The sequence below is a fragment of the Eptatretus burgeri genome, chromosome 8, assembly GCF_056783735.1.
Source record: "Eptatretus burgeri isolate ZD-2024b chromosome 8, Ebu_testis_v1, whole genome shotgun sequence".
Taxonomy (NCBI): Eukaryota; Metazoa; Chordata; class Myxini; order Myxiniformes; family Myxinidae; genus Eptatretus; species Eptatretus burgeri.
The window spans coordinates 42,370,586-42,390,224 of NC_140968.1; the positions used below are offsets into that span (position 1 = coordinate 42,370,586).

The window sequence follows — 19,639 nt, forward strand, 5'->3', positions numbered from 1 at the left end:
AGGGAAGTATGGGAATGTTCTGTTGGGAATGAGGTCGGTGACCACTTGTGCGACGTGAGGGCGCGCATTATCCTGTTGGACTGTGATGTGACGTCCATGAACCTGCAGGAAGAGGTGGATGTGAGGATAGAGAACTTCATCACAGTATCGAATACCTGTCAAATTTCCATTATTGACCTCCAGCTGGGTTCTGTGATGTACGGTGATGCCTCCCCATACCATCACGCTTCCACCGCCGAACGACGAACGGAGCACAACAAACGCATCAGCGTAACGTTCCCTTCCCACCGATAAACGTGCCAACGGCTATCACTACTGTAAAGATGCAACCTCGACTCATCTGTAAAGAGGTTAGCAGCCCAATCTTGTCTCCTGAACCTCAGATGTTGTCTTCACCAAGCTATGCGCGCATGTCGACAATGTGGCAACAAAATCGGACGTACTGCTGGTCGTCTTCGTTGGATGTTATGCTGACTAAACTAATTACTGACAGTTCTGGCATTGATTAGACGCAAGCCAGGGATGCTACGAGCTGTCAAACTTGCTGTCTAGAACCTGTTCCTCAGGTACAAGGGCGGATGGGGGGGGGATGGAGGGGGTGTGCACCCCCCTTCGGATTTTGTGTATGTTTCGGTTTCACTTTTGTACAACATGATATTTTCACCCTCATTTTTATCTCTAAATTATGGAAAAAAAAACAACTCTTATTTCCATTTTGCCAGCATACACAGTATTTCAATCAATGTGGGGCCCACGCCCACCACTTTGTTGTCAGCGGTGATGCGGGTGTGTGCACTGTGTGTCAGGTTGTAGTGAGTAATCTGCAAGTACTATCAGGCTCTCCACACGATCAGGTGGACGAGTCCACCAACGTGATCGACGAGGGGTGTTGTGCTGACATTGGCACTCGCTGACACGCTTATCCTGGTGGATATACGTGCCATTATCAACACCCCTCATTGCTCGCATTAGTGGACTTGTCCACCCGATAGTGCTGAGAGTCGACGGACTTGGTCACTGCTGTCTCCGTTGGGATCAATCGTATCGATTTTATCATCATATCACTAACTTTGCTTGAAGACAAAACAAATGTGTTGTGAAAGGTGTGAAAAAAAAATGAGGATTACCAACTTATTTTCACCTGTCAGTGTGACAGTTCGTACTAGAATCGTGGCATCATATGTTTCCGATAGTCATGCATTGTGCACCGCTCCTTCCCAATGCCATATCCAGGTGATGCATAATGTCATCGCCGGGCACCGAAGGAAGGGAGTACTCAGTTTTCACTCCATTTGTTTGTTTGTTGGGTCGCCGAAATAGGTGACCCTTATTGTCAGTATTTCTTTCTGTTTGTTTGGATGTTTGTTTGGATGTTTGTTCGTTTGTCATCGGCCTAATTGGTAGTAAACGTGGGCAGATTTTTACCAAACTCGGGTGGTAGGTACATCTTATGACCGAGTGCTTTGGAAATTGTGATGGTTTCTCGGGACGCTTTGGTTCCCAAGCAACAACCGAAAAACCTTCAAAATCGGTACCGTTCACACGAAATCAATTCGGAAAGCCATTATCCCACGTAGGGTTATGAAATTTGGCACGAATGATCGACAGGTGATGCTCTATCAAATATATTCCAGTTTTTGTGATACATGGAATACTTTACCCTCAGTGCCCCCTACAATTAGGGTATGCACGGAAATTGAAGGCCCCCTAGCGACCAGGTGAGTGCATCGATACGAATGAAATTTTGCAGGTTCATGGTACTCAATGAGTACTACAACTTTGCCTCTGGACATATTGACCGATTTCGATTAGGTCAGGGGTCAAAGGTCAATTTGTGCAAAAATCGATAATGTGCGAGAGCTGGAGGTGCCTTCGTGCCAAATGCTACTCCTCCTCGGGTTATGGTCGGATGGTCATGAAAATTCACACTAATCGTCTGGAATGCATTGTGCACAAACGGTCAAGCCGGATTTTCAATTTAGATCTTTGTTCGCCCACAGCACCCCCTCGAACTTTGGGGATTTCCGATTTCAAACCACATTTTTGGTACTTTTCATTCAAATGGATACCGAGTAGTTATCAGAAGATGGAACTGGATGAGATTTGATATGCATAATATTAAGGTGATTCCCTATCCGCTATATGACATCCATTTTGCTCTATATCTTATAGTTTCCATGCTCAGCAACCCATCGCCACCTACCGGCTTGTCTGTCTGTTTGTTTGTTTGTCTGTCCAGGCGCTATCTCGGCATTCCTTTGAACTTGGAAGCTGAAATTTGGAGACAAAAGTGAAGATGTACTTTGGCAAAAACAGTATTTTTTATTATTTGATTAATCAATTAATTGATTAATTACTTAATTATTATCGATTTATTAATTACTTATTTATTTTATTTTTCATCCTGGCAATATATCAAGCACCTTTTGAGTTCGGAAGCTGATATTTGGACATGACAGTGACCAAGTGATTTGGCTATAAATAATATTTTTGATTTATTGAATAATCAATTAATCGATGAATCTTTCATTTTTTTTGATTAAATCCTTAATTTTGAAAAAGTTGCAGATTTGGATGAAACATTGGTGGGTTAGGTATGCTATTTGGCAATTGATTGAGAAATCAATTATTTTTGCGATTATTATTTATTTTAATTATGCAACTAATCAATCAATAATTATTGTACACCGCTCCCAATTCCGTCTCCATGTGCTGCACAGCGGTGCCCCGGGGGTGTCGTGTGCTGGAGGATTTGTTATTTATTTATTTGGCATGGGGCAGTTCACTTTGAATGAACTTGTACTTGGTAGTTTTGCAGTTCAGCAATGCTGTCCAAGAGCTTCATTAGTGATGTTGGATGTGAAATCCTTCACAGACGACTGCTCGGTACTTTGTAGGTTTATAAATTTGTATCTTTTTATATTTTTTTGAGGATTTGGGTTGCAGTAAATATGTGGAGTGTCCTTGCCATCTCCACATTGAAAGTCCTACTGACTTCCTGATTTATGGAAGTAGGTTTTTGCTTTGCATTGGTCTTCTTGATAGCATTATTTTGATGGAATGTATATCATGTCATGATAACTCACTTTTTTTTTTTTACTGAACCAGCAAAAGGCCTGTCATTGCCTATCCTATGAACCTTTCATTCTAGACAATGATCAAACATTAACTTCAAACTTGTGATGAAGGGAAGAGTGTGTTTCTTTCCTCATCACATTGTCACATGTTGTGCGGCTACAGGCACGCCATCACAACGTGTGCAGTTTCTTCTCGGCATGGAAGATGATGATGAGGAGCACATCCCTCATGACCTGTTCATTCAGCTTGATGAACTGTGCCTGCATGATGGTGAATATGGCGAGTGGAAAGAGACCGCTCGGTAAGCTTCATACGTCCTGCAGAAATAGGTCGTGTCAAGTTCTCTTTTGCTATTGTTACCGCCAACTATATCTTCCTGAGTTCAGCCAGTTAGAGTCTAGTTTTGAATTGAACATGTACCTGTGCATCTTTTCTGTCTCGAGTTTGTATTCTTCATCCATTCTTCTTCTCTGCTGATGTTTTTTTTTTAATTTAAATCTCAAAAGCCTGGGGTTCACTTTCCATCTTTCCCGATGAAAATGAAGGTTTTAAATTTCATATGAACTGGAAAACTCAATTTTAAATGACAGATTTAATGTTAAAATCTTTTTTGATGAAAACATTTGTTTCAACACATCATGATATTGCTTTCATAGAAATGCACTACACATTGTATAGTTGAAGGAGCCACCCCTACCAGACATCAGAAACTTAAAAGAGGACATTTCCTTGATATTTCACAAAGGCTCCACATGATTTAAGTTAAGAAATGAATGATCTGATACATCAGTCACCTTATATAAACTATTTTTGCACAAAATGTAGTTTTGAAGACTCGAGAACTATCATTTTCCTTTTTCAACCAGATACAACACACCATTGCACAATAATACTACATACAATTCGGTGTATGTGTGTTTATTTCTTTGACTTGTATGCATTCCGAGACTGCTGGAAGGAAAAAGTTGACATTGAGTGGTTGTCCTTGAGATGTACCCGAGTCGGATTTTTATTTCGGCATGAAAACAATTTAGGCATTTATTTAGGCATTTATTTTATTTTGGGGGGTTCGGGAAAAGGAGGGGGGATGGGAGGAGATGCAAATTCTTGACGTACATGTGTATCGTGTAATGCTGCTCCCGGTGAGAGAGTGTACGGTAAACTCTTAATTATCACAGGTTTGAATATCGTGGTTTTGACCAATCGCAGGCAACTTCTTTACGTATTGACTAGCATGGATCGCTCTTGCTCTACTCACCTCTCCACACATCATTGCAGAGATTGACGTCACAGATTTGCTTTGTTGTCATGATTTATCCCAATCATAATACAAATGTTTCATTTCAACAAATTTATTATTATATCGGTGATATAAAAGGTCCAAGTGGTCTAAATGATCAAGTCCAAGTGGTCACATAATCAAGTCTAAGCCATCAGGCCCAATTATACTGTTCATTCCTTGTCGATTGCCATTGAGTTTGACATTTAAATCGCCAATCGACAGCTTTATGTTGGAGCTGAGTACTTCATCCAGTGCTGGGTACCTCATCCAGTCTATCTTGCAGTTGTTGGTAAAAGTCATCTTTTTCCTCTGAGGCATCTATCTCTGTTGGTACATAAACTTGCACCAAAGTAACGTTAACATGTCTAGTATGGAATCTTGCAGTGATGATGTGATGATTTACTGGTTTCCATCCAACTGGAGCTTGTGTCGAAGGCCCATTGAGAATTAGTCCGACTCTATATATGTGGAGTTTTTCATGTCTATAGTACAGAACTGTTGCACCCTCACTACTGATTAATTCTTGACCCATCCACTGCATCTCACTGATGCCCAGCACGTCAAGTTGATAGGCCTTCATCTCACACCTCACATGGGCCATCCTTCCACACTGAAAGTGTTCGAATGTTCCAAGTGCTGATTCTGGTGGTGGTTTTGGCATTCGATAATGGGGTTATTAAAGGTCGGATATCAGACGTCGAACATTTGATACCGGACATCCGTCCATCCACAGACTTCCTTTCAGGTTTCATCTGATTCCGTCATGCACATATCGCCAGATGTGCCTTCTCCTCCTTGCTGAAATAAAAATTTACTGGAATCACTGCTGCTTCTTGCTGTTTCTTTGGCGGTTCAAATTCTTATAAGGTGGGGTTGCTGGTGCCATGCCCAACTCTCCTTTTTCAACCAGGCTTGGGACTGGCTTTGGTAGAGTTAAATTACTTAAGATTTGGAGCACTCCAGATTAAATTATAGCCTCCATCTTCAGGCCATCTTGCGGAGTGTGAACTCTGACATCACCAGGTTCGAGTCGGGTCGGTCTCGACCCGGTGTGTATTCCAATATCATGGCCTGTTCCCAGAGACCTAGCCCCTTTCTTCTTTTATAAACAAGTAGTTTAAAAAAAAACATTTTTTACATGTAAAAAGATGTCGGGATGATGTGCCAAAAAGTATGTCAACAAGGTAATGATAGACAAAATATATTATTATGTGAAACCATCCCTACATCTTTAATTGAATGGTTTCACTGGGAAAGCCATGTTTCCAAGCTCACCTCCAAAGCCAGTTGCCCACTGGGCATCCTCCATTATGCAAGGTCCTTCCTTGGCACACCTGAGCTCTTAACTACATACAAAGCTTTTATCCACAGCTTGATGGAGTACTGCTCTTCTTTCTGAGCTGGTGCTCCTGCCTCACACCCTGCTCGGCTTCACGCTGTGGAAACCAAGGCTTTTAGGATCATTGGTGTCTCCAGCGATGAAACTGAGTCTTTGGGTCTTTCAATTACTCACCACAGACAGGTCGTTGGTCTTTTTAACTTCTACCGACTATTCTCTGGCCTTGCACCCCCCGTTCTGTCTGTGCTCTGTCCCACTAATATTTTTGTGGAGTGCTCAAGGTTTACCAGCAACCCCTTTCTGGTGGAACTGCCAAAATCAAGAACCCCTGCTCACCTTCATTCTTTCATTCCTCTTTTTTTCCTGCCTCTGGAACAAACTCGCACACTCTCTTCAATCCCACTCTTCCCTAGAGTTCTATAAAACTGCTGTTCACCACCATCTCATATCTTCCCCCATCCAAAACCATGATCTTTGCTACCTTCGTTAACCCATCTAAAACCCACCTCCTTCAAATTCCCTGTTTTCCTTCCTGAAAATCCATGTAGTGTTCATATTGTTTATCCCATGTGTAACCCACTCCTTCCCTCTTCCCTCCACAGATCTCCTGATGTCTCTGTTCCCTACTGTTGTTGTGCTTCCCTCTCTCGACCCTCTTGTCTCCTGCTCCCTTTGTTATATGTTCTGCATTAGCTCTTATACGAGCCTCGACTACTGTACAAAAAATGAAGAAGAAGAAAAAGGCAAGAATACTGAGATGGTTTGACTGCATTAAAGCCAACCCAGAGCTTCCAATCCATGAAGACCTGCAGAATCTACCAAATATGTGACTCAAGTCACGGAATCTGATGGAGTGTTGTATTAAACTGATGGAGTGTCTGTGCCCTCCCCTACATAAGAAGTCTGGCGACTTCCTGAGAAGTCGAACAATTTCCTGGTTAATTTTTATGCCTCCGTTGACGAAGTCGCCGGTGCCATGATGTTTTCGGGTTGTCCGTACATACGTCCGTGCCAATTTTCTCTGTTTTCTCTACAACCGCTTATCCAATGTATAAAATTTTCATCATAGATGCGACTACTTATGCAGAATTTTTTATTGATAATTATCATGTCATTGGTCACGTGGGGTGGCAGCCATGTTGGAAAAAAACGTAAAAACTTTGGACATCTGTGTCTCCTAAACCGCAGCATGGAAATTTTTTAAACTTGGCATCTGGCAACTATTCTTCATGGGGAATAAGGGTGATTTGACAATGACATCATTTGTGATGTGGTATCCTGGTCAAAATTCTACATGAAGAACGCTGCATTCGATCAGTATGAAAATTTGTGATATTCATTAAGGGATAGATTGATTGGTCGACAGAAAAAAGATTTTATAACTTAATCGGTCATGTGATTTGGCAGCCATGCGGTATGGAAAAATATTATGGAATTTGTGGAAAGTGTAAATTCATTGAGTGAAACACCGTGCTTCATAACCTGCTTTTGCAATCCATGGCGGCACAGTCCACAGGGATCCTTTTTTTTCTTTCAGAAATTACATACGCAGTTTGCTGTTTCCGTTTTGAGCAATTTGCTAACATTACAAGATATTAATATAACTCTATACTAATACATAGGCAGTGTGTGTGTGTGTGTGTGTGTGTGTGTGTGTGTGTGTGTGTGTGTGTGTGTGTGTGTGTGTGTGTGTGTGTGTGTGTGTGTGTGTGTGTCATTGATTGGTATCTACATATGCGGGTTTCAGAAAAAGCGGAATGGAGTCCTCCCAGAGTGGGCTCAAAGTATCTACCTTCATTTCGGTAAAGGGTCACAATTCATAGACCAAGCTGTGAAGTTTTCTGTTCTCCAAGTTTTGTACCGAGGGCTCTCTTCAGGATCGTCACTGGGATCCAGACGGCTTCCAACTGTTGTTCGTTTGTAATAATTTTCCCAGGGATGGTTTTTAGCTCACCTGTAAAGTAGTTCCGGGGAGCTTATGGGATAGCGCGTTGTCCGTCCGTCCGTCAGTCCACAAATACTTGCACCTTCTTCCCAGAAACTACACCTACGATTTCAATGAAATTTGACCACAACCTTCATCACCCCTGATGGCATAAAAAACAGGGTCTGAATGGGTCTACAGAGGGAGTTTATAGGAGTTTGGGAGAGTGGGTTTCCTCCCCAAAGAGGAATTTGCTTTCTGCTTAAACGATACACACAATTCCAATGAAACTTCATGACAACTTTCATCACCCATGATGTCCCAAAGTTTGTTCCCTACATTAAAAATAATATTGGGCTCGAAGGGATTCTACAGTGGGGGGGGGGTTGTCCCCCAAAATATATATTTGCTTTCTTTTCTGAAGCCACACACATAATTTTGATGAAACTTGACCACAACCATTATCACCCGTGATGTACCAAGATTTGTTCATAGCATTAAAAAATATCCATTGGTATTTACTTTCTTCTCCATTATATATTTTGTGGATCCTCGATGCCTACCAGTGGTTGCCTGATTTTCTTATCCAGCCACTACCAGGTGAGCACCCAGGGGTATTGCCCCTATGTTTATTATCTCTGTAAAGTTCTTTGTCATCATTCCTGTAGATCCAGCTATCACTGGTACAACTTTGGCATTCTTCAGCTTCCAGGATCTTCTCACTTCATTGTTGAGGTCTTGGTGTTTGGTCATTTCCTTGATTTCTTCATCGTTTAGTCCAAAATCACTGGTAATAACACCTCAATAAGCAATACCTTCTCTTTTTTTATTGTACCTAAGTATGATATCTGGTCGCATTGCTTTGTTTTCGATGTTCATGCTTGATGGGATCATTATTTCATACGTGAGCAGTAGGTACTTCCATGTTTTTAGTGATGACTTTTGTTTCGTGTTACCACAAATTTTCTGGAACTGGGACATCAAAGTTTTTGCAGACGTGGCAGCGGATTACTTTACAAACTCTGTTGTGTCGTTGTGTGTACAGCTGTTCTGACATGAGTTTGTTTTCGTGTGTGTGTTTGGTCATTATGCATAACATATTCTCTTTACTAACCCCAACCTCCACCGCTCACCTTTCTCTCTTCTTTTTTTTTCATTCTCTCTCTCTCTCTCTCTCTCTCTCTCTCTCTCTCTCTCTCTCTCTCTCTCTCTCTCTCTCTCTCTCTCTCTCTCTCTCTCACCCTCCTCACATTCCTCCCTCCTGCAGTATAGCAATGTTTGGTGAGGCATAACTCTCCACCCCCCACCTCTTCGCTCTTCCCCCTTCCTAGCTTCCACTCCCTCCTGCCTCCTCTCTCTCTCCCCTCCTTATCTCCTCTCTTCCTCTCTTTCCCTTCCCTCCCTCCCTCAACCCCCCTCCTTAATACTCGCCATCGGCAAAGCGATGGGTTGTATTTGCTTGTTGTTGAATAAAATATTTGCAGCAACAGTAGTGCATCATCACTCTGAGGCCTCAAATTGAAAGGCTAAGCGGTTTCAGAGAAATTTTTTTTTAAGTATGATTGACTCTGCATTGGGAATATTTTTTTTTGAAAATTTTGACATCATCGGTCACATGGTCTCACAGCCATGTTGGACAAAAAAAACCCTTATCCGATCAACACGAAACTCCAAAGACGTGACCGGCCACCAAATCTGAATTTGATTTGATAAAGAGGACGTCGTGGGCCAAGTGTTCGTGGGCCAATTGGGCCAAGCCAATATTTGAAAGAAATATCAAAGCGGGGTTGCATCGAAGTGGGGCGGCATGGTTTTTTTCACCATAGAAATTTCATGGAATTTTCACCATAGATGTGACTACTCATGTACAATATTTTTGTGAAAACTATGACATCATAGGTCACGTGGTGTGGCAGCTATTTTGTAAAAAAAAATGAAAAACTTTAGATCTTTGTATCTCCGAAACCTCTCCATGGAAAAAATTGGCTATTTTTCATATGTGGCTTTTTTATGACGTCATAATTGCATATGTCAAATGCTTTATCAGATCACTATGAAAAATTTTGAGGGTCATCTCAGGCTAAATTGTAATTGGCAAAAAAAATGATGACATCATCGGTCACATGGTTCACCAGCCATCTTGTTTTTTAACATAAAACCTTCAAATATCTTCTCTGTAATGGCTGAACAGATCGAGGTGAGAAATTACTGGTATGATCACTTATCCATGAGGAACAAAAAGTTCTCCACCTATCATAGGTCACATGGTTTGGCAGCTTTGATTTTTTGAAGAATAAACATTTTATAATCTTCTTCTCCAGAACGGCCTGACAGATCGAGGGTGAACTTCTCTTACATGTTCCCCAAGCCTTTGGGATATAAGGGTGTTCACGAATAATTAATAGGTCACATTGTCCTTCAGCCATATTGGTTTGAACAACAAAAAAAATTCAAATATTTCTCTTGAACTGATTCATCAATCGATGTGAAACATCACAGTTATGATCTAGTACAAATGTGGAATATATGTTTTAAATTTCAACCGAATCAGACGCATGGTCTTGCAGTTAGAATTATTTAATACTTGAAATCTCGGTTCAGGGATTTAAATCAAACTTAGTACAAATATGTATAATGACGCAGTAATGTGGGCAGAGGCATACTGGCGACGTCGTGCCATCGAAGGTTTTCATTATAGTTCCTTTGCCATTTATGCAGTCAATATTGTCTGAATACACTTGACTGTAATAAAAATTTTGAAAGAAATTCTTATTTACTGTCATGTTGTGACACTTTTGGCATTGTGCCTATACTCCAGTCCTTTTGTGACTGTGATCGTTTTTCAACTTGTAATCCTCTCCTTATTTAATTTCATCTTGAAAAATGTATCTTGTTCTTTGTAATTGAAACTGTGCATGTGCCTTTGGGATACTACTTTATTTTTGTTATTCACGGCATGTTGTTTCATGCCTGCTTACAGTTGCCATCAAGCCCTCTCTCTCACCTCCACAATTTTTACCTATTTTATGCAGCCTGAGTTGACACGTTAAACTTGATTTCAGAAAAAATTTTTTAACTGATGACTTCAAATAGATTGATTGTCATTTTGATGACTTTCGTTTTCTACAGTCACCCGTGACCATTCACCACCTAATTGCGAAAAACTTTATTTGTCGGCACAACCAATCTCCCATTCCCCTTTATTAGAGTGTCCTACTGGATCACTCCCTTCTCACAGGGGGGATCTTGCATTTGTTACATGAAAATACATGGTAATTCTGCATTACCTCATTTTACTTAAAGGTCTCATTCAAAAAAATAAAATAAAATGCAGGCCATTGTGTGCCTGGGCACTGGTCAATGCTTCGGGTCCTGCATTACTCTACAGGGGGATTGCATCAACAACGTATCCGCACCAGCAGAAATGATGCATCCAGTTCCTGCATGCATGAGAAAATAACTCCGATTGCATTATTATTGTTGGCACATTTAGGTGGTAATTTTCTCCCAGCCACCTGCTCATTCGAAGCCTCCACTGGAATATTGGCTCTGTTGCAAACTCTTGAGGCACGCTGCTGGATTGGGGGGCGGGGGGGAGGTTGTGGGTTTATGGGGGTTCTTTCTTACCTTATGGGTTATGCTCCTGGTTCTGTGGTGCTTGCCAGAGGGTACCATTGGAGTCATTGTTCCCACTGGCTTTGTGCCACAAAGCTCAAGGCCAGTTGTTACATGCTGGCAGACTGCCTCATAATCTGGCACATAATCTCGGGTCCCCTTCTCTGCCAGTTCGCGACTGGAGCCGCAATGAGCACAGGATTCCAGGAAGCCGTTTTGAGGTTACTAGCTTGCACTGCTCATGTTATTTGGAGCAGTCCTTGTTTTCTGCAAAGTTCCCTGAAGACCCTTACCCCCTCTTTTTGTTACTGTGCGACAATCATCTACAGCACCCCCATCCTACATTTTTCCCATGTCATATTCTTTCGTTGCTTTTTTTCAACCAGTGGGCTCCTCTTGGTTGTTGAGTTTGACCCTTCCCCTGTTGTATTAAAAAAACAAAGAACATAAATTATGTACAAATCTCAAATTATTTTTCCACTGGCAGATCATGTCATGGGTTGTTTTCATTTTGTAGTTCATCAAAGTATTTTCTGGCTGGTTTTTAAAATTATCATTATTATTATTATTATTGTTATGAATTAGCACTCATTGAGTCATGAAGGTTGATGCCAATGTTTTGTGATACTTAATTGCTTAAAATATGTGTTGAACACCAAGCATTTTGAAGTTCATCTTGTTCCAAACACCTTTGAGATCATTGTTGTAGATCACGACTTTTTGTCGCATCATTCCAAATTTATGGCACTCTAAAAGTGTGTGTGTGTGTGTGCGTGTGCGTGTGCGTGTGCGTGCGCGTGCGTGCGTGCTTGCACGTGAGTGCAGCTGGCTTAAATTCGAGGAGCATGTCGAGGATGGTGGGGAGCGGTGGAGCAAGCCCTATGTTGCTTCCCTTTCATTGCACAGCCTTTTTGAACTGCGCAACTGCATCACAAATGGAACAGTTCTCTTTGACATGAAGGCTGGTAGCCTGGAAGAAATAGTAGGTAGGCTTGAGTCTCAAAAACTGTTCTGTATTCCAGACATGTTAATCTATTGTGATCACTAACTGTATATTTTATCATCAAAATCCTTATAAAATGTCTTTCAACACAATGTTAATGAACCTATTGGTGTAAACTAATTTGAATAAAGTAAGGTGTGCGTGCGTGTGTGCGTGCGTGCATGCATATCCAGCTGATAATTATAGAATCGAAAACGGCTGGGCCAATCTCCATCAAATTTTTTATACATTTTGGGGGTACCCAGGATCAGGTTATGCATCGAAAATAATTCACCCCCTCCTGCCCCCACCCCCCCCCCAACAAAAGTAGGGAGATGACTTACCATTTTTCCTGCACATGTGACACAGAGGGAGTGGTCTACTGACCCCTGCTGGCAAGAAGGGAAATTACTAGTCACAGCACAAAATATATTTTCCCACTCCCCCCCCCCACCCATCCAAAAGGGTGCTCCCAAGGGGAGCGGTATTTCTAGTTCATCAAATGTCACATTAGTTTTAACTTCTTTTGCCCTTGATCGGTGTTCTACATCCATCACTGATGTGTCTCATTCATACTATGCCACTGTCTGATAAATCTGTGTTGGTACGTGAACTCCAAATTTCATTCACATCTTACCTGAGTGACCACACAGCCATTTCCTTGTCAAGGTCAAGTTGTTGAAGACCAAATCTCATCAGAACTGCTGAGTGAATCCATGAGAGAGCGGGTAAAGGATGTGCTTCTCCAGAAGCACCACCACCAGAGTGAGAACAAGTTGAGAAGTAAGATTCCTATCATGCGATCGTTTGCAGACATGAGCAAGAAACACTCTGGATCGACAATGTTGGACAAGAATGGTGAGTCGTACATGCAGCTCATCTGGTGCTGACCAGGTACAGGACATACGTTTGGCTTGTGGGTATAATTGATCAGTCCAGCTTTGGGAGAACTTCAATGAACACTATTTCAAATTCTATCATTTTCTGAACGTTTGTACAGTTTTTTTCCTTTCTCAGCATATCAAAATAACATTTTGTCATACATGCGTTGGCTCTCCCAACTTTCATCATCAAAATAAAGCTTGATTAAAAAAAATATATATATATATATATATATATATATATTCCATTCCTAATTTTCTGCCCTCTTATTCATTTGTCTCTTTCTCTCTTTTCATTCTCTTCTATATTTCTGTACTTTCTACATCTTTATCTTCCCTTGCCCATTGGTCCAGCAGATCTCTCTGGGTCACATCTATCTCTGTCAGCCTCACGACTCTCATTGTTCTTCCATTCACTCAAGACGAAAGGCAAGCACGCCACGTCAACCTCTCCAACTAGCTCCCCTCCAAGCTCTGGTTCACCTACTCCCACTCTTTCGAGACACTTTGATGGGAGCTCTGCCGATGGGCATAACCCAGCAAATAGCTATACTAATGGCTTGCTGGCAGCCCATCACTCTTCAACCCACGGAAGAGCGTTGTCCCTCCCAGATGGACACCTTCACCCAAACTGGTTCCCAGCACCAGAAAACCTCGGCTTGCATGCCAGGCCACGAGAACATGACAGCAGGAAACATGCGAACACTGACCATTCACAGGTCATCTTGCCGGTGATCACTGATGATGTCCCCAATGTCGTGGTGCACCCTCCCGTGGAAGAGCAAACCAGCACAAAGGGGACGGGTAAGGTGGTTTAAGGCAGCCATAACTAACACTTGAGAGCATATCTGTCATGAAAGTGCTAAAATGATATTTCACACCTGCAGTGCTTTTAATATACATTGTGATTGGTGAACATAAACGATCTGTAAGCCATAAGTGCTTTTGAAGCTTGCACTGATGCATTGACATTTTGCTTCATCTGATAGGAGATTTTCCAAATTGCCATAATTGGCAAATTTGACCAGAAGCCTTCATTTTGGTAGATAATTGTTGTGGTGTTCACCAACAATATAAGTAATTAGAGATAAGGACAGAGGCACAAGCATGTGCTGTACTTATTCCAAGTGGTTCCAAAATGCACGCTGCTCGTCAGGTGGTGTTCAAGCATATAACAAAGACTTGGTTCAGCTTTCGCTGCAGTACAGACATGCAGCACACTTCCTCCCCCTCTAAATGGCAAGAGTTAACAGACAAAATTCTCCAAATGCTGAGGACGCTTTCTGAGGCATACAGGTTGAACAGGGCAACGAGGGGACACAGAAACAGATTCTTCTTGATTTGGTATGGGTGGACATAGCAGAAGGACTCATCCTATTTTGAGCATTATGTGCACCAGATGGAAGGGCTTGTGAATTTTCTCTGGGCGGAACTGACTCAAATGCACACCTTGGACCAACTGGCCCAGTTGGTGCTGCAATGTATGGCGGTGCCCTACTTGACCTAGGTGTGAGTGAAAAAGAAGCTTGAGCATCACCACATGACCTTGATCATTGGTAAGGTGAGTTGGTCTGCAGACCAATCCGGACATCACGTGACAATTGCAGGCGGCGTGGAAGAGATGTTATAGCTTTGTCATAATATGTGCATGAGACATGAATTGCAAACTGCCATTTTTGTTGAGAGATGGTGATTCAACTCTTTCCAAAATGGATTCCTTGACACCTCAAGCAAAACACTTTTTTCTCTGTCTCAGATGACCACGTGACTGTTGTCAAAGCTGTGATCATGCAGGTTCTTGTTTGTATACACAGCAGAGTTCAAAGCCTCTTCATAAGCTGGACGACGATGTTGATTCATACGTGCCTTAAGGGTTTGCCGAGTTTCTCCGATGTAGGTGACAGTGCATAATGGGCCTCCACATCTGATGCCATACACCAACTCACGTTTCCTATCCTTCTCGATCTTGTCCTGAACATGAACTAACTGGTTGCAAATAATTCTGGAGGGTTTGTATGATGCAACAATTTCAAACTTGGAGAAGGATTTTCTCACTTTCTCAGGCAGCCCAGCCACATATATAATGGTCACTCGTGTCATATTTTCTTGTCGCGTTCTCAGATAGCCCAGCCACATATGGAATGGTCAATTATGTTATATTTTCTTGTTACTTTCTCAGATAGCCCAGCGACATAGGGAGTGGTCACTCGTTTAAGAAAATATCTGACACAAGTGACCATTCCGTCATGGCTGGGTTATCGAAGAAAGTGAGAAGATCCTTCTCCAAGTTTGGAATTGTTGCATGATACAAACCCTTCAGAATTCTTCGCAGCTAGTTAGTTCATGTTAAGGACAAGATCCAGAAAGATAGAAAACGTGACTTGGTGTATGGCTTCAGATGTGGAGACCCATCATGTACTGAGACCTACATTGGAGAAACTCTGCAAACCCTTTAGGCCCGTATGAACCAACATAGTCATCCAGCTTATGAAGAGGCTTTGAACTCTGCTGTGTATACGTACTTGAACCTGCATGGTCACAGCTTTAATGACAGTCAAGTGGTCATCTTAGCCAGAGAAAAAAAAGTGGTTTGCTTGAGGTGTAAAGGAATCCATTTGGGAAAGAGTTGAATCACCATCTCTCAACAAAAATTCTGGGTTGCGATTTCATCTGTCACTTGCGTGGGACAAAGCCATAGCATTTCTTCCATGCCGTCTGCAATTGTCACGTGATGCCCGGATTGGTCTACAGACCAACTCACCTTACCAATGGCCGAGGTCATGTGGTGATGCTCAAGCTTCTTCTTCACTTTAACATCCGCCGTGACCAAGGCGGGTGGATGCTCGTCGAAACGTCAGCTTTACCAACTCGTAAATCCAGCTTTTTAAATGATAAATTTTTACTGTTTTAATTTGACGGTATGAATGATAACAACCTGCATCGATTTACAACAACCATTGTTTGCAGAGATGACCCCTTTCCTCTCCACAAAGCACGTTTTAACAATTTAACGAACAACTCAGACTGGCCATTCATTGTCGGGTGGTATGGTGCTGATTTGGGATGCTTGATACCATTTCGAATCATAACATCATTGGAAGCACCACAAACAAACTGAGGACCGGTATCAGAATCTAAAACCTCATGTACACCTTTGTTTGCAAAAATTGACCACAGTTTTTCAACTGTGTTTTCTGCCATTGTGGATTGCATGATAACAACCTCTGTCTACTTGGAGAATGTGCCAATTACAACCAAGACCATCTTTTTCCTAAATGGCCCAGCACATTTGACATAAATTCTTTGCCATGGCTTGTCTGGAGCAGACCATAATAATGATACCTGACGTGTATTGTCGGCATCTGACTGGCATATAGAGCAAAGCCTAATCATATGTTCAATGTCCTTGTCCAGACCAGGCAACCACAACAGATGACTGGCTCGACCTCTGGTTTAAATGACTCCAATGTGACTGTAATGAAGCTCATTGAGACAAGTTGTCTGAACTTCGGAGGAATCGCTGTTCTCATACTGTGCATAAGTCAGCTCTGATGACCTAGATGCATACGGTTGATACTCGGGTGTTCAAGGTAAATCATTCCAACTCCCAGTGAAGATTTTCTGTATGACACACGTGAGCACAGGATCGGGGGCTGATTCAACATCCACGTGCTTAGCCGTGACAGGCCCAGACTGGATCTGGCCCATTTTAAACATATCAACATAATTGTATAATTCAAATGTATCCCCCTTGAAAGGCGAGTGAGAGAGACAATCAAAGTTGGCATGCTTCTTTGTGTCATAGAACTGTATGTCATAGCTGTTGGGAGCAAGGAACAACCACCATCATTTTATCTGTGCCACTGCAGTGGATGCTTTGTTTTGGTTCCATGATGAATTGGAGTTGTTTGTGACCAGTCTGCAGGGTGAAATGGTGGCCCAGCAGGTGCTGATGAAACTTGCGCATTCTCCAGATGAGGGTGAGAGCTTCCTGCTCAATTTGGGTACATTTCTGTTTATCTGTTGATGGGGCATGAGATGCAAAACAGTGTTCTGAGCCAGCGTCCATTTTGTATGATAGAACAGCTTCAATGTCATAGGCAGAGCTATCCCATACTAAGATGAGGGGATGTTTGTGTTCGTAGTGAAGGGGAACCATATCCTATGTGAGCAAATGTTTGACAATCGAAAGCTGCCTGTTGGTAGGATCTCCTTGCCCAGCGTTCTTCCTTTCTGAGCACACTTGTTAACGAGGCCAACTCAGAGCTCAGATTGCTCATGAATCTTTGGTAGTAATGCAGCATACCGACAAATGAGCAAAGCTGGATTTTGTCCTGTGGCGATGGCATGTGCTGAATCACATCGACCTTCCGTGGGATTTTCAACAGCCCATCTGTACTGATGATGTGCCCGAGGTACTCCAAACATTGTTTGAAGAAAGTGCACTTGTCCATATTGAAGCGGAGACCACAAACCTCCAACTTGGTTAGCACTTTGGCAATGTTCTTGAGGTATTCCTCAGCCGTTTTACCTGCAATGAGTACATCATCCAGGTGGAATTATACAGGAAGATCTACAGAAACCTGAGCCATAGCTTTCTGCCATAAATCTGGGGCAGAAGAAATCCCAAAAGTCGGGTGTATCAATCGAATCCTTGACACGTGTTCATCGTTAACAGATCACGGCTATGGACTCCATTTCCAGATGAAAATATGTATCCCGATGGTTGAATTTCATCAACAATTTACTCCTTGCCAATTGTGCATATATGTCATCAATCGATGGAAGAGGGTACTGCTTGATACGAAGACCTTTAGGTTGACTGTCGCCTTTATAGAATATCACCATTCCACTTCAACACCATGACTACTGGGGTGGCCCAGTCTGAGTGTGGCACCTGCTCAATTACTCCACAGGTGTCAAGCCTGTCGAACTCAGGTTTCACCTTGTCAAGGAGGGCATATGGAACTGGCCTCTGTTTACAAAAACGAGGAGCCACACCCTCCTTCATAAAGAGCTTGGCCTCTATATCCTTGAGTTTACGAATTTCATTGGTAAACAAACCTTGATGCATTTGAAGGATCTGCTCCAAACGATGTGGTGTGGTTTGCACAATGTGAATGCCTGACCAGTCCAGCTTGATGTGAATCAGCCAGTCACGATTGAGAAGGGATGGTCTATTTCTTCAAACCACATGTAACTTGAAATTGGCATATTGGCTTTGATAGCTCACAGACATCAGCAACCCCAATTGGCTTAATTTTCTCACTGGTGGGGGTGTACAATGTGAGGTCCGAACTGATGAGCCTCAGATCGTTCAGCTCACGAGATGTCTGTTCGCTTATGATGGAGACTGCAGCACCAGTGTTGACTTGGAATGTGATGACAGTGTTGTTAACCACCACCGTCTACTGTTATTGATTGATCTTTTGGAGTTCCAACTGAATAAAGACCCAACATTAATTGAACATCGTGATTCGGATCATTGTCCATGACGTGTACGGTGGTTGATGCTACTCAACAGACGTGTTTTAGATGGCCCACATTCTGGCGATTCAAACACACACTATCCTTATTGGGACAAGCATGATGGAATTGTCGACCTACTCACCCCCTGATCTGAATAGGCACCATGTCACCCCACTAGAAGTGTTGTGACTGTAGCCCGCGGTATTCCCGAGTTTGTTGTTTCTTACCGAAGGTTGTTTTCAGAGTCTGTGGTGAACCAGATACCTTATTGATTTCCATGTCGATATCCCTGGTCTGACCGATGATGACCCATACATCGCGAGGTACTGTTCGACAGCTGACGTGGTTTAAAAAAAACTAATTTTAGGCTTGTTCCTTTTCTTGCGTTTTTCCTTACAATTCAAACAAACTCCCGCCCCTTCCCACTCATCTTACACATTTGACAGATTCACCATCTTTATGATTTTATTTTTCTTTACTGGAGCCGAGAGCAGAAGTTGAGTTATTTAATAGTTATTAATTTTATACTTTTCTCGGAGGTCGATACTCTCTCATCCTCCTGTAAATTTGTTTTCTGAATCAATCTCATGATTGAGGAAAAATACAAAGTATAAAATCAAATTTGATCATGCTATTGTTATATTACATAATTTATTTTTTAAAAGCTTCTGTGCTTATTCATACTTTGTCTGTTGATAAAATTACCCTCGTATGTATGTTAAGTTCATTTAATCTACAAAGCAGGCTTCTTGTGCTTTTAACAACGATTGTTTCCTCGCACGAGAAGCTTTTGTGCTTTTTAACCATGAGCCTACTTTTTGCATTGTAACCTACTTTTCTCTTTTTATCAAAATACATCCAGTACAGGCTAATCTTGCTTTGCACTTTGCCACAATGTGTAACTGTGTCGTTAACTGGCTTACTTGGCCACCACTTAAAATCTCTTGTGTAGGGCTTTTAACGTCACCACAACCTCTGCCTGTGTGCCTGGAAGCTGAACTTAAGGATGGAGAGCCTCAGCTATCTCTCAGCCGTGAAAACATCAATGTGGATTTTAGCAAGGTATGCC

At 42.1% G+C, this 19,639-nt stretch overlaps 1 protein-coding gene across 6 annotated transcripts in view; it reads left to right on the forward strand.

Moving 5' to 3' along the window:
• The window catches only part of LOC147021607 (electroneutral sodium bicarbonate exchanger 1-like), a 265,236-nt gene that overhangs the window by 98,741 nt on the left and 146,856 nt on the right, over positions 1-19,639 (forward strand). For 5 of the 6 annotated variants that reach the window (XM_085891723.1, XM_085891721.1, XM_085891725.1 and 2 more), the window contains 5 exons: positions 3,241-3,379; positions 12,064-12,224; positions 12,890-13,078; positions 13,456-13,905; positions 19,523-19,632. In XM_085891723.1, coding sequence (XP_085747849.1) covers positions 3,241-3,379; positions 12,064-12,224; positions 12,890-13,078; positions 13,456-13,905; positions 19,523-19,632 — 1,049 coding nt within the window. The remainder of the gene's footprint in view (positions 1-3,240; positions 3,380-12,063; positions 12,225-12,889; positions 13,079-13,455; positions 13,906-19,522; positions 19,633-19,639) is intronic. The other variant, XM_085891722.1, reaches the window with a different exon arrangement.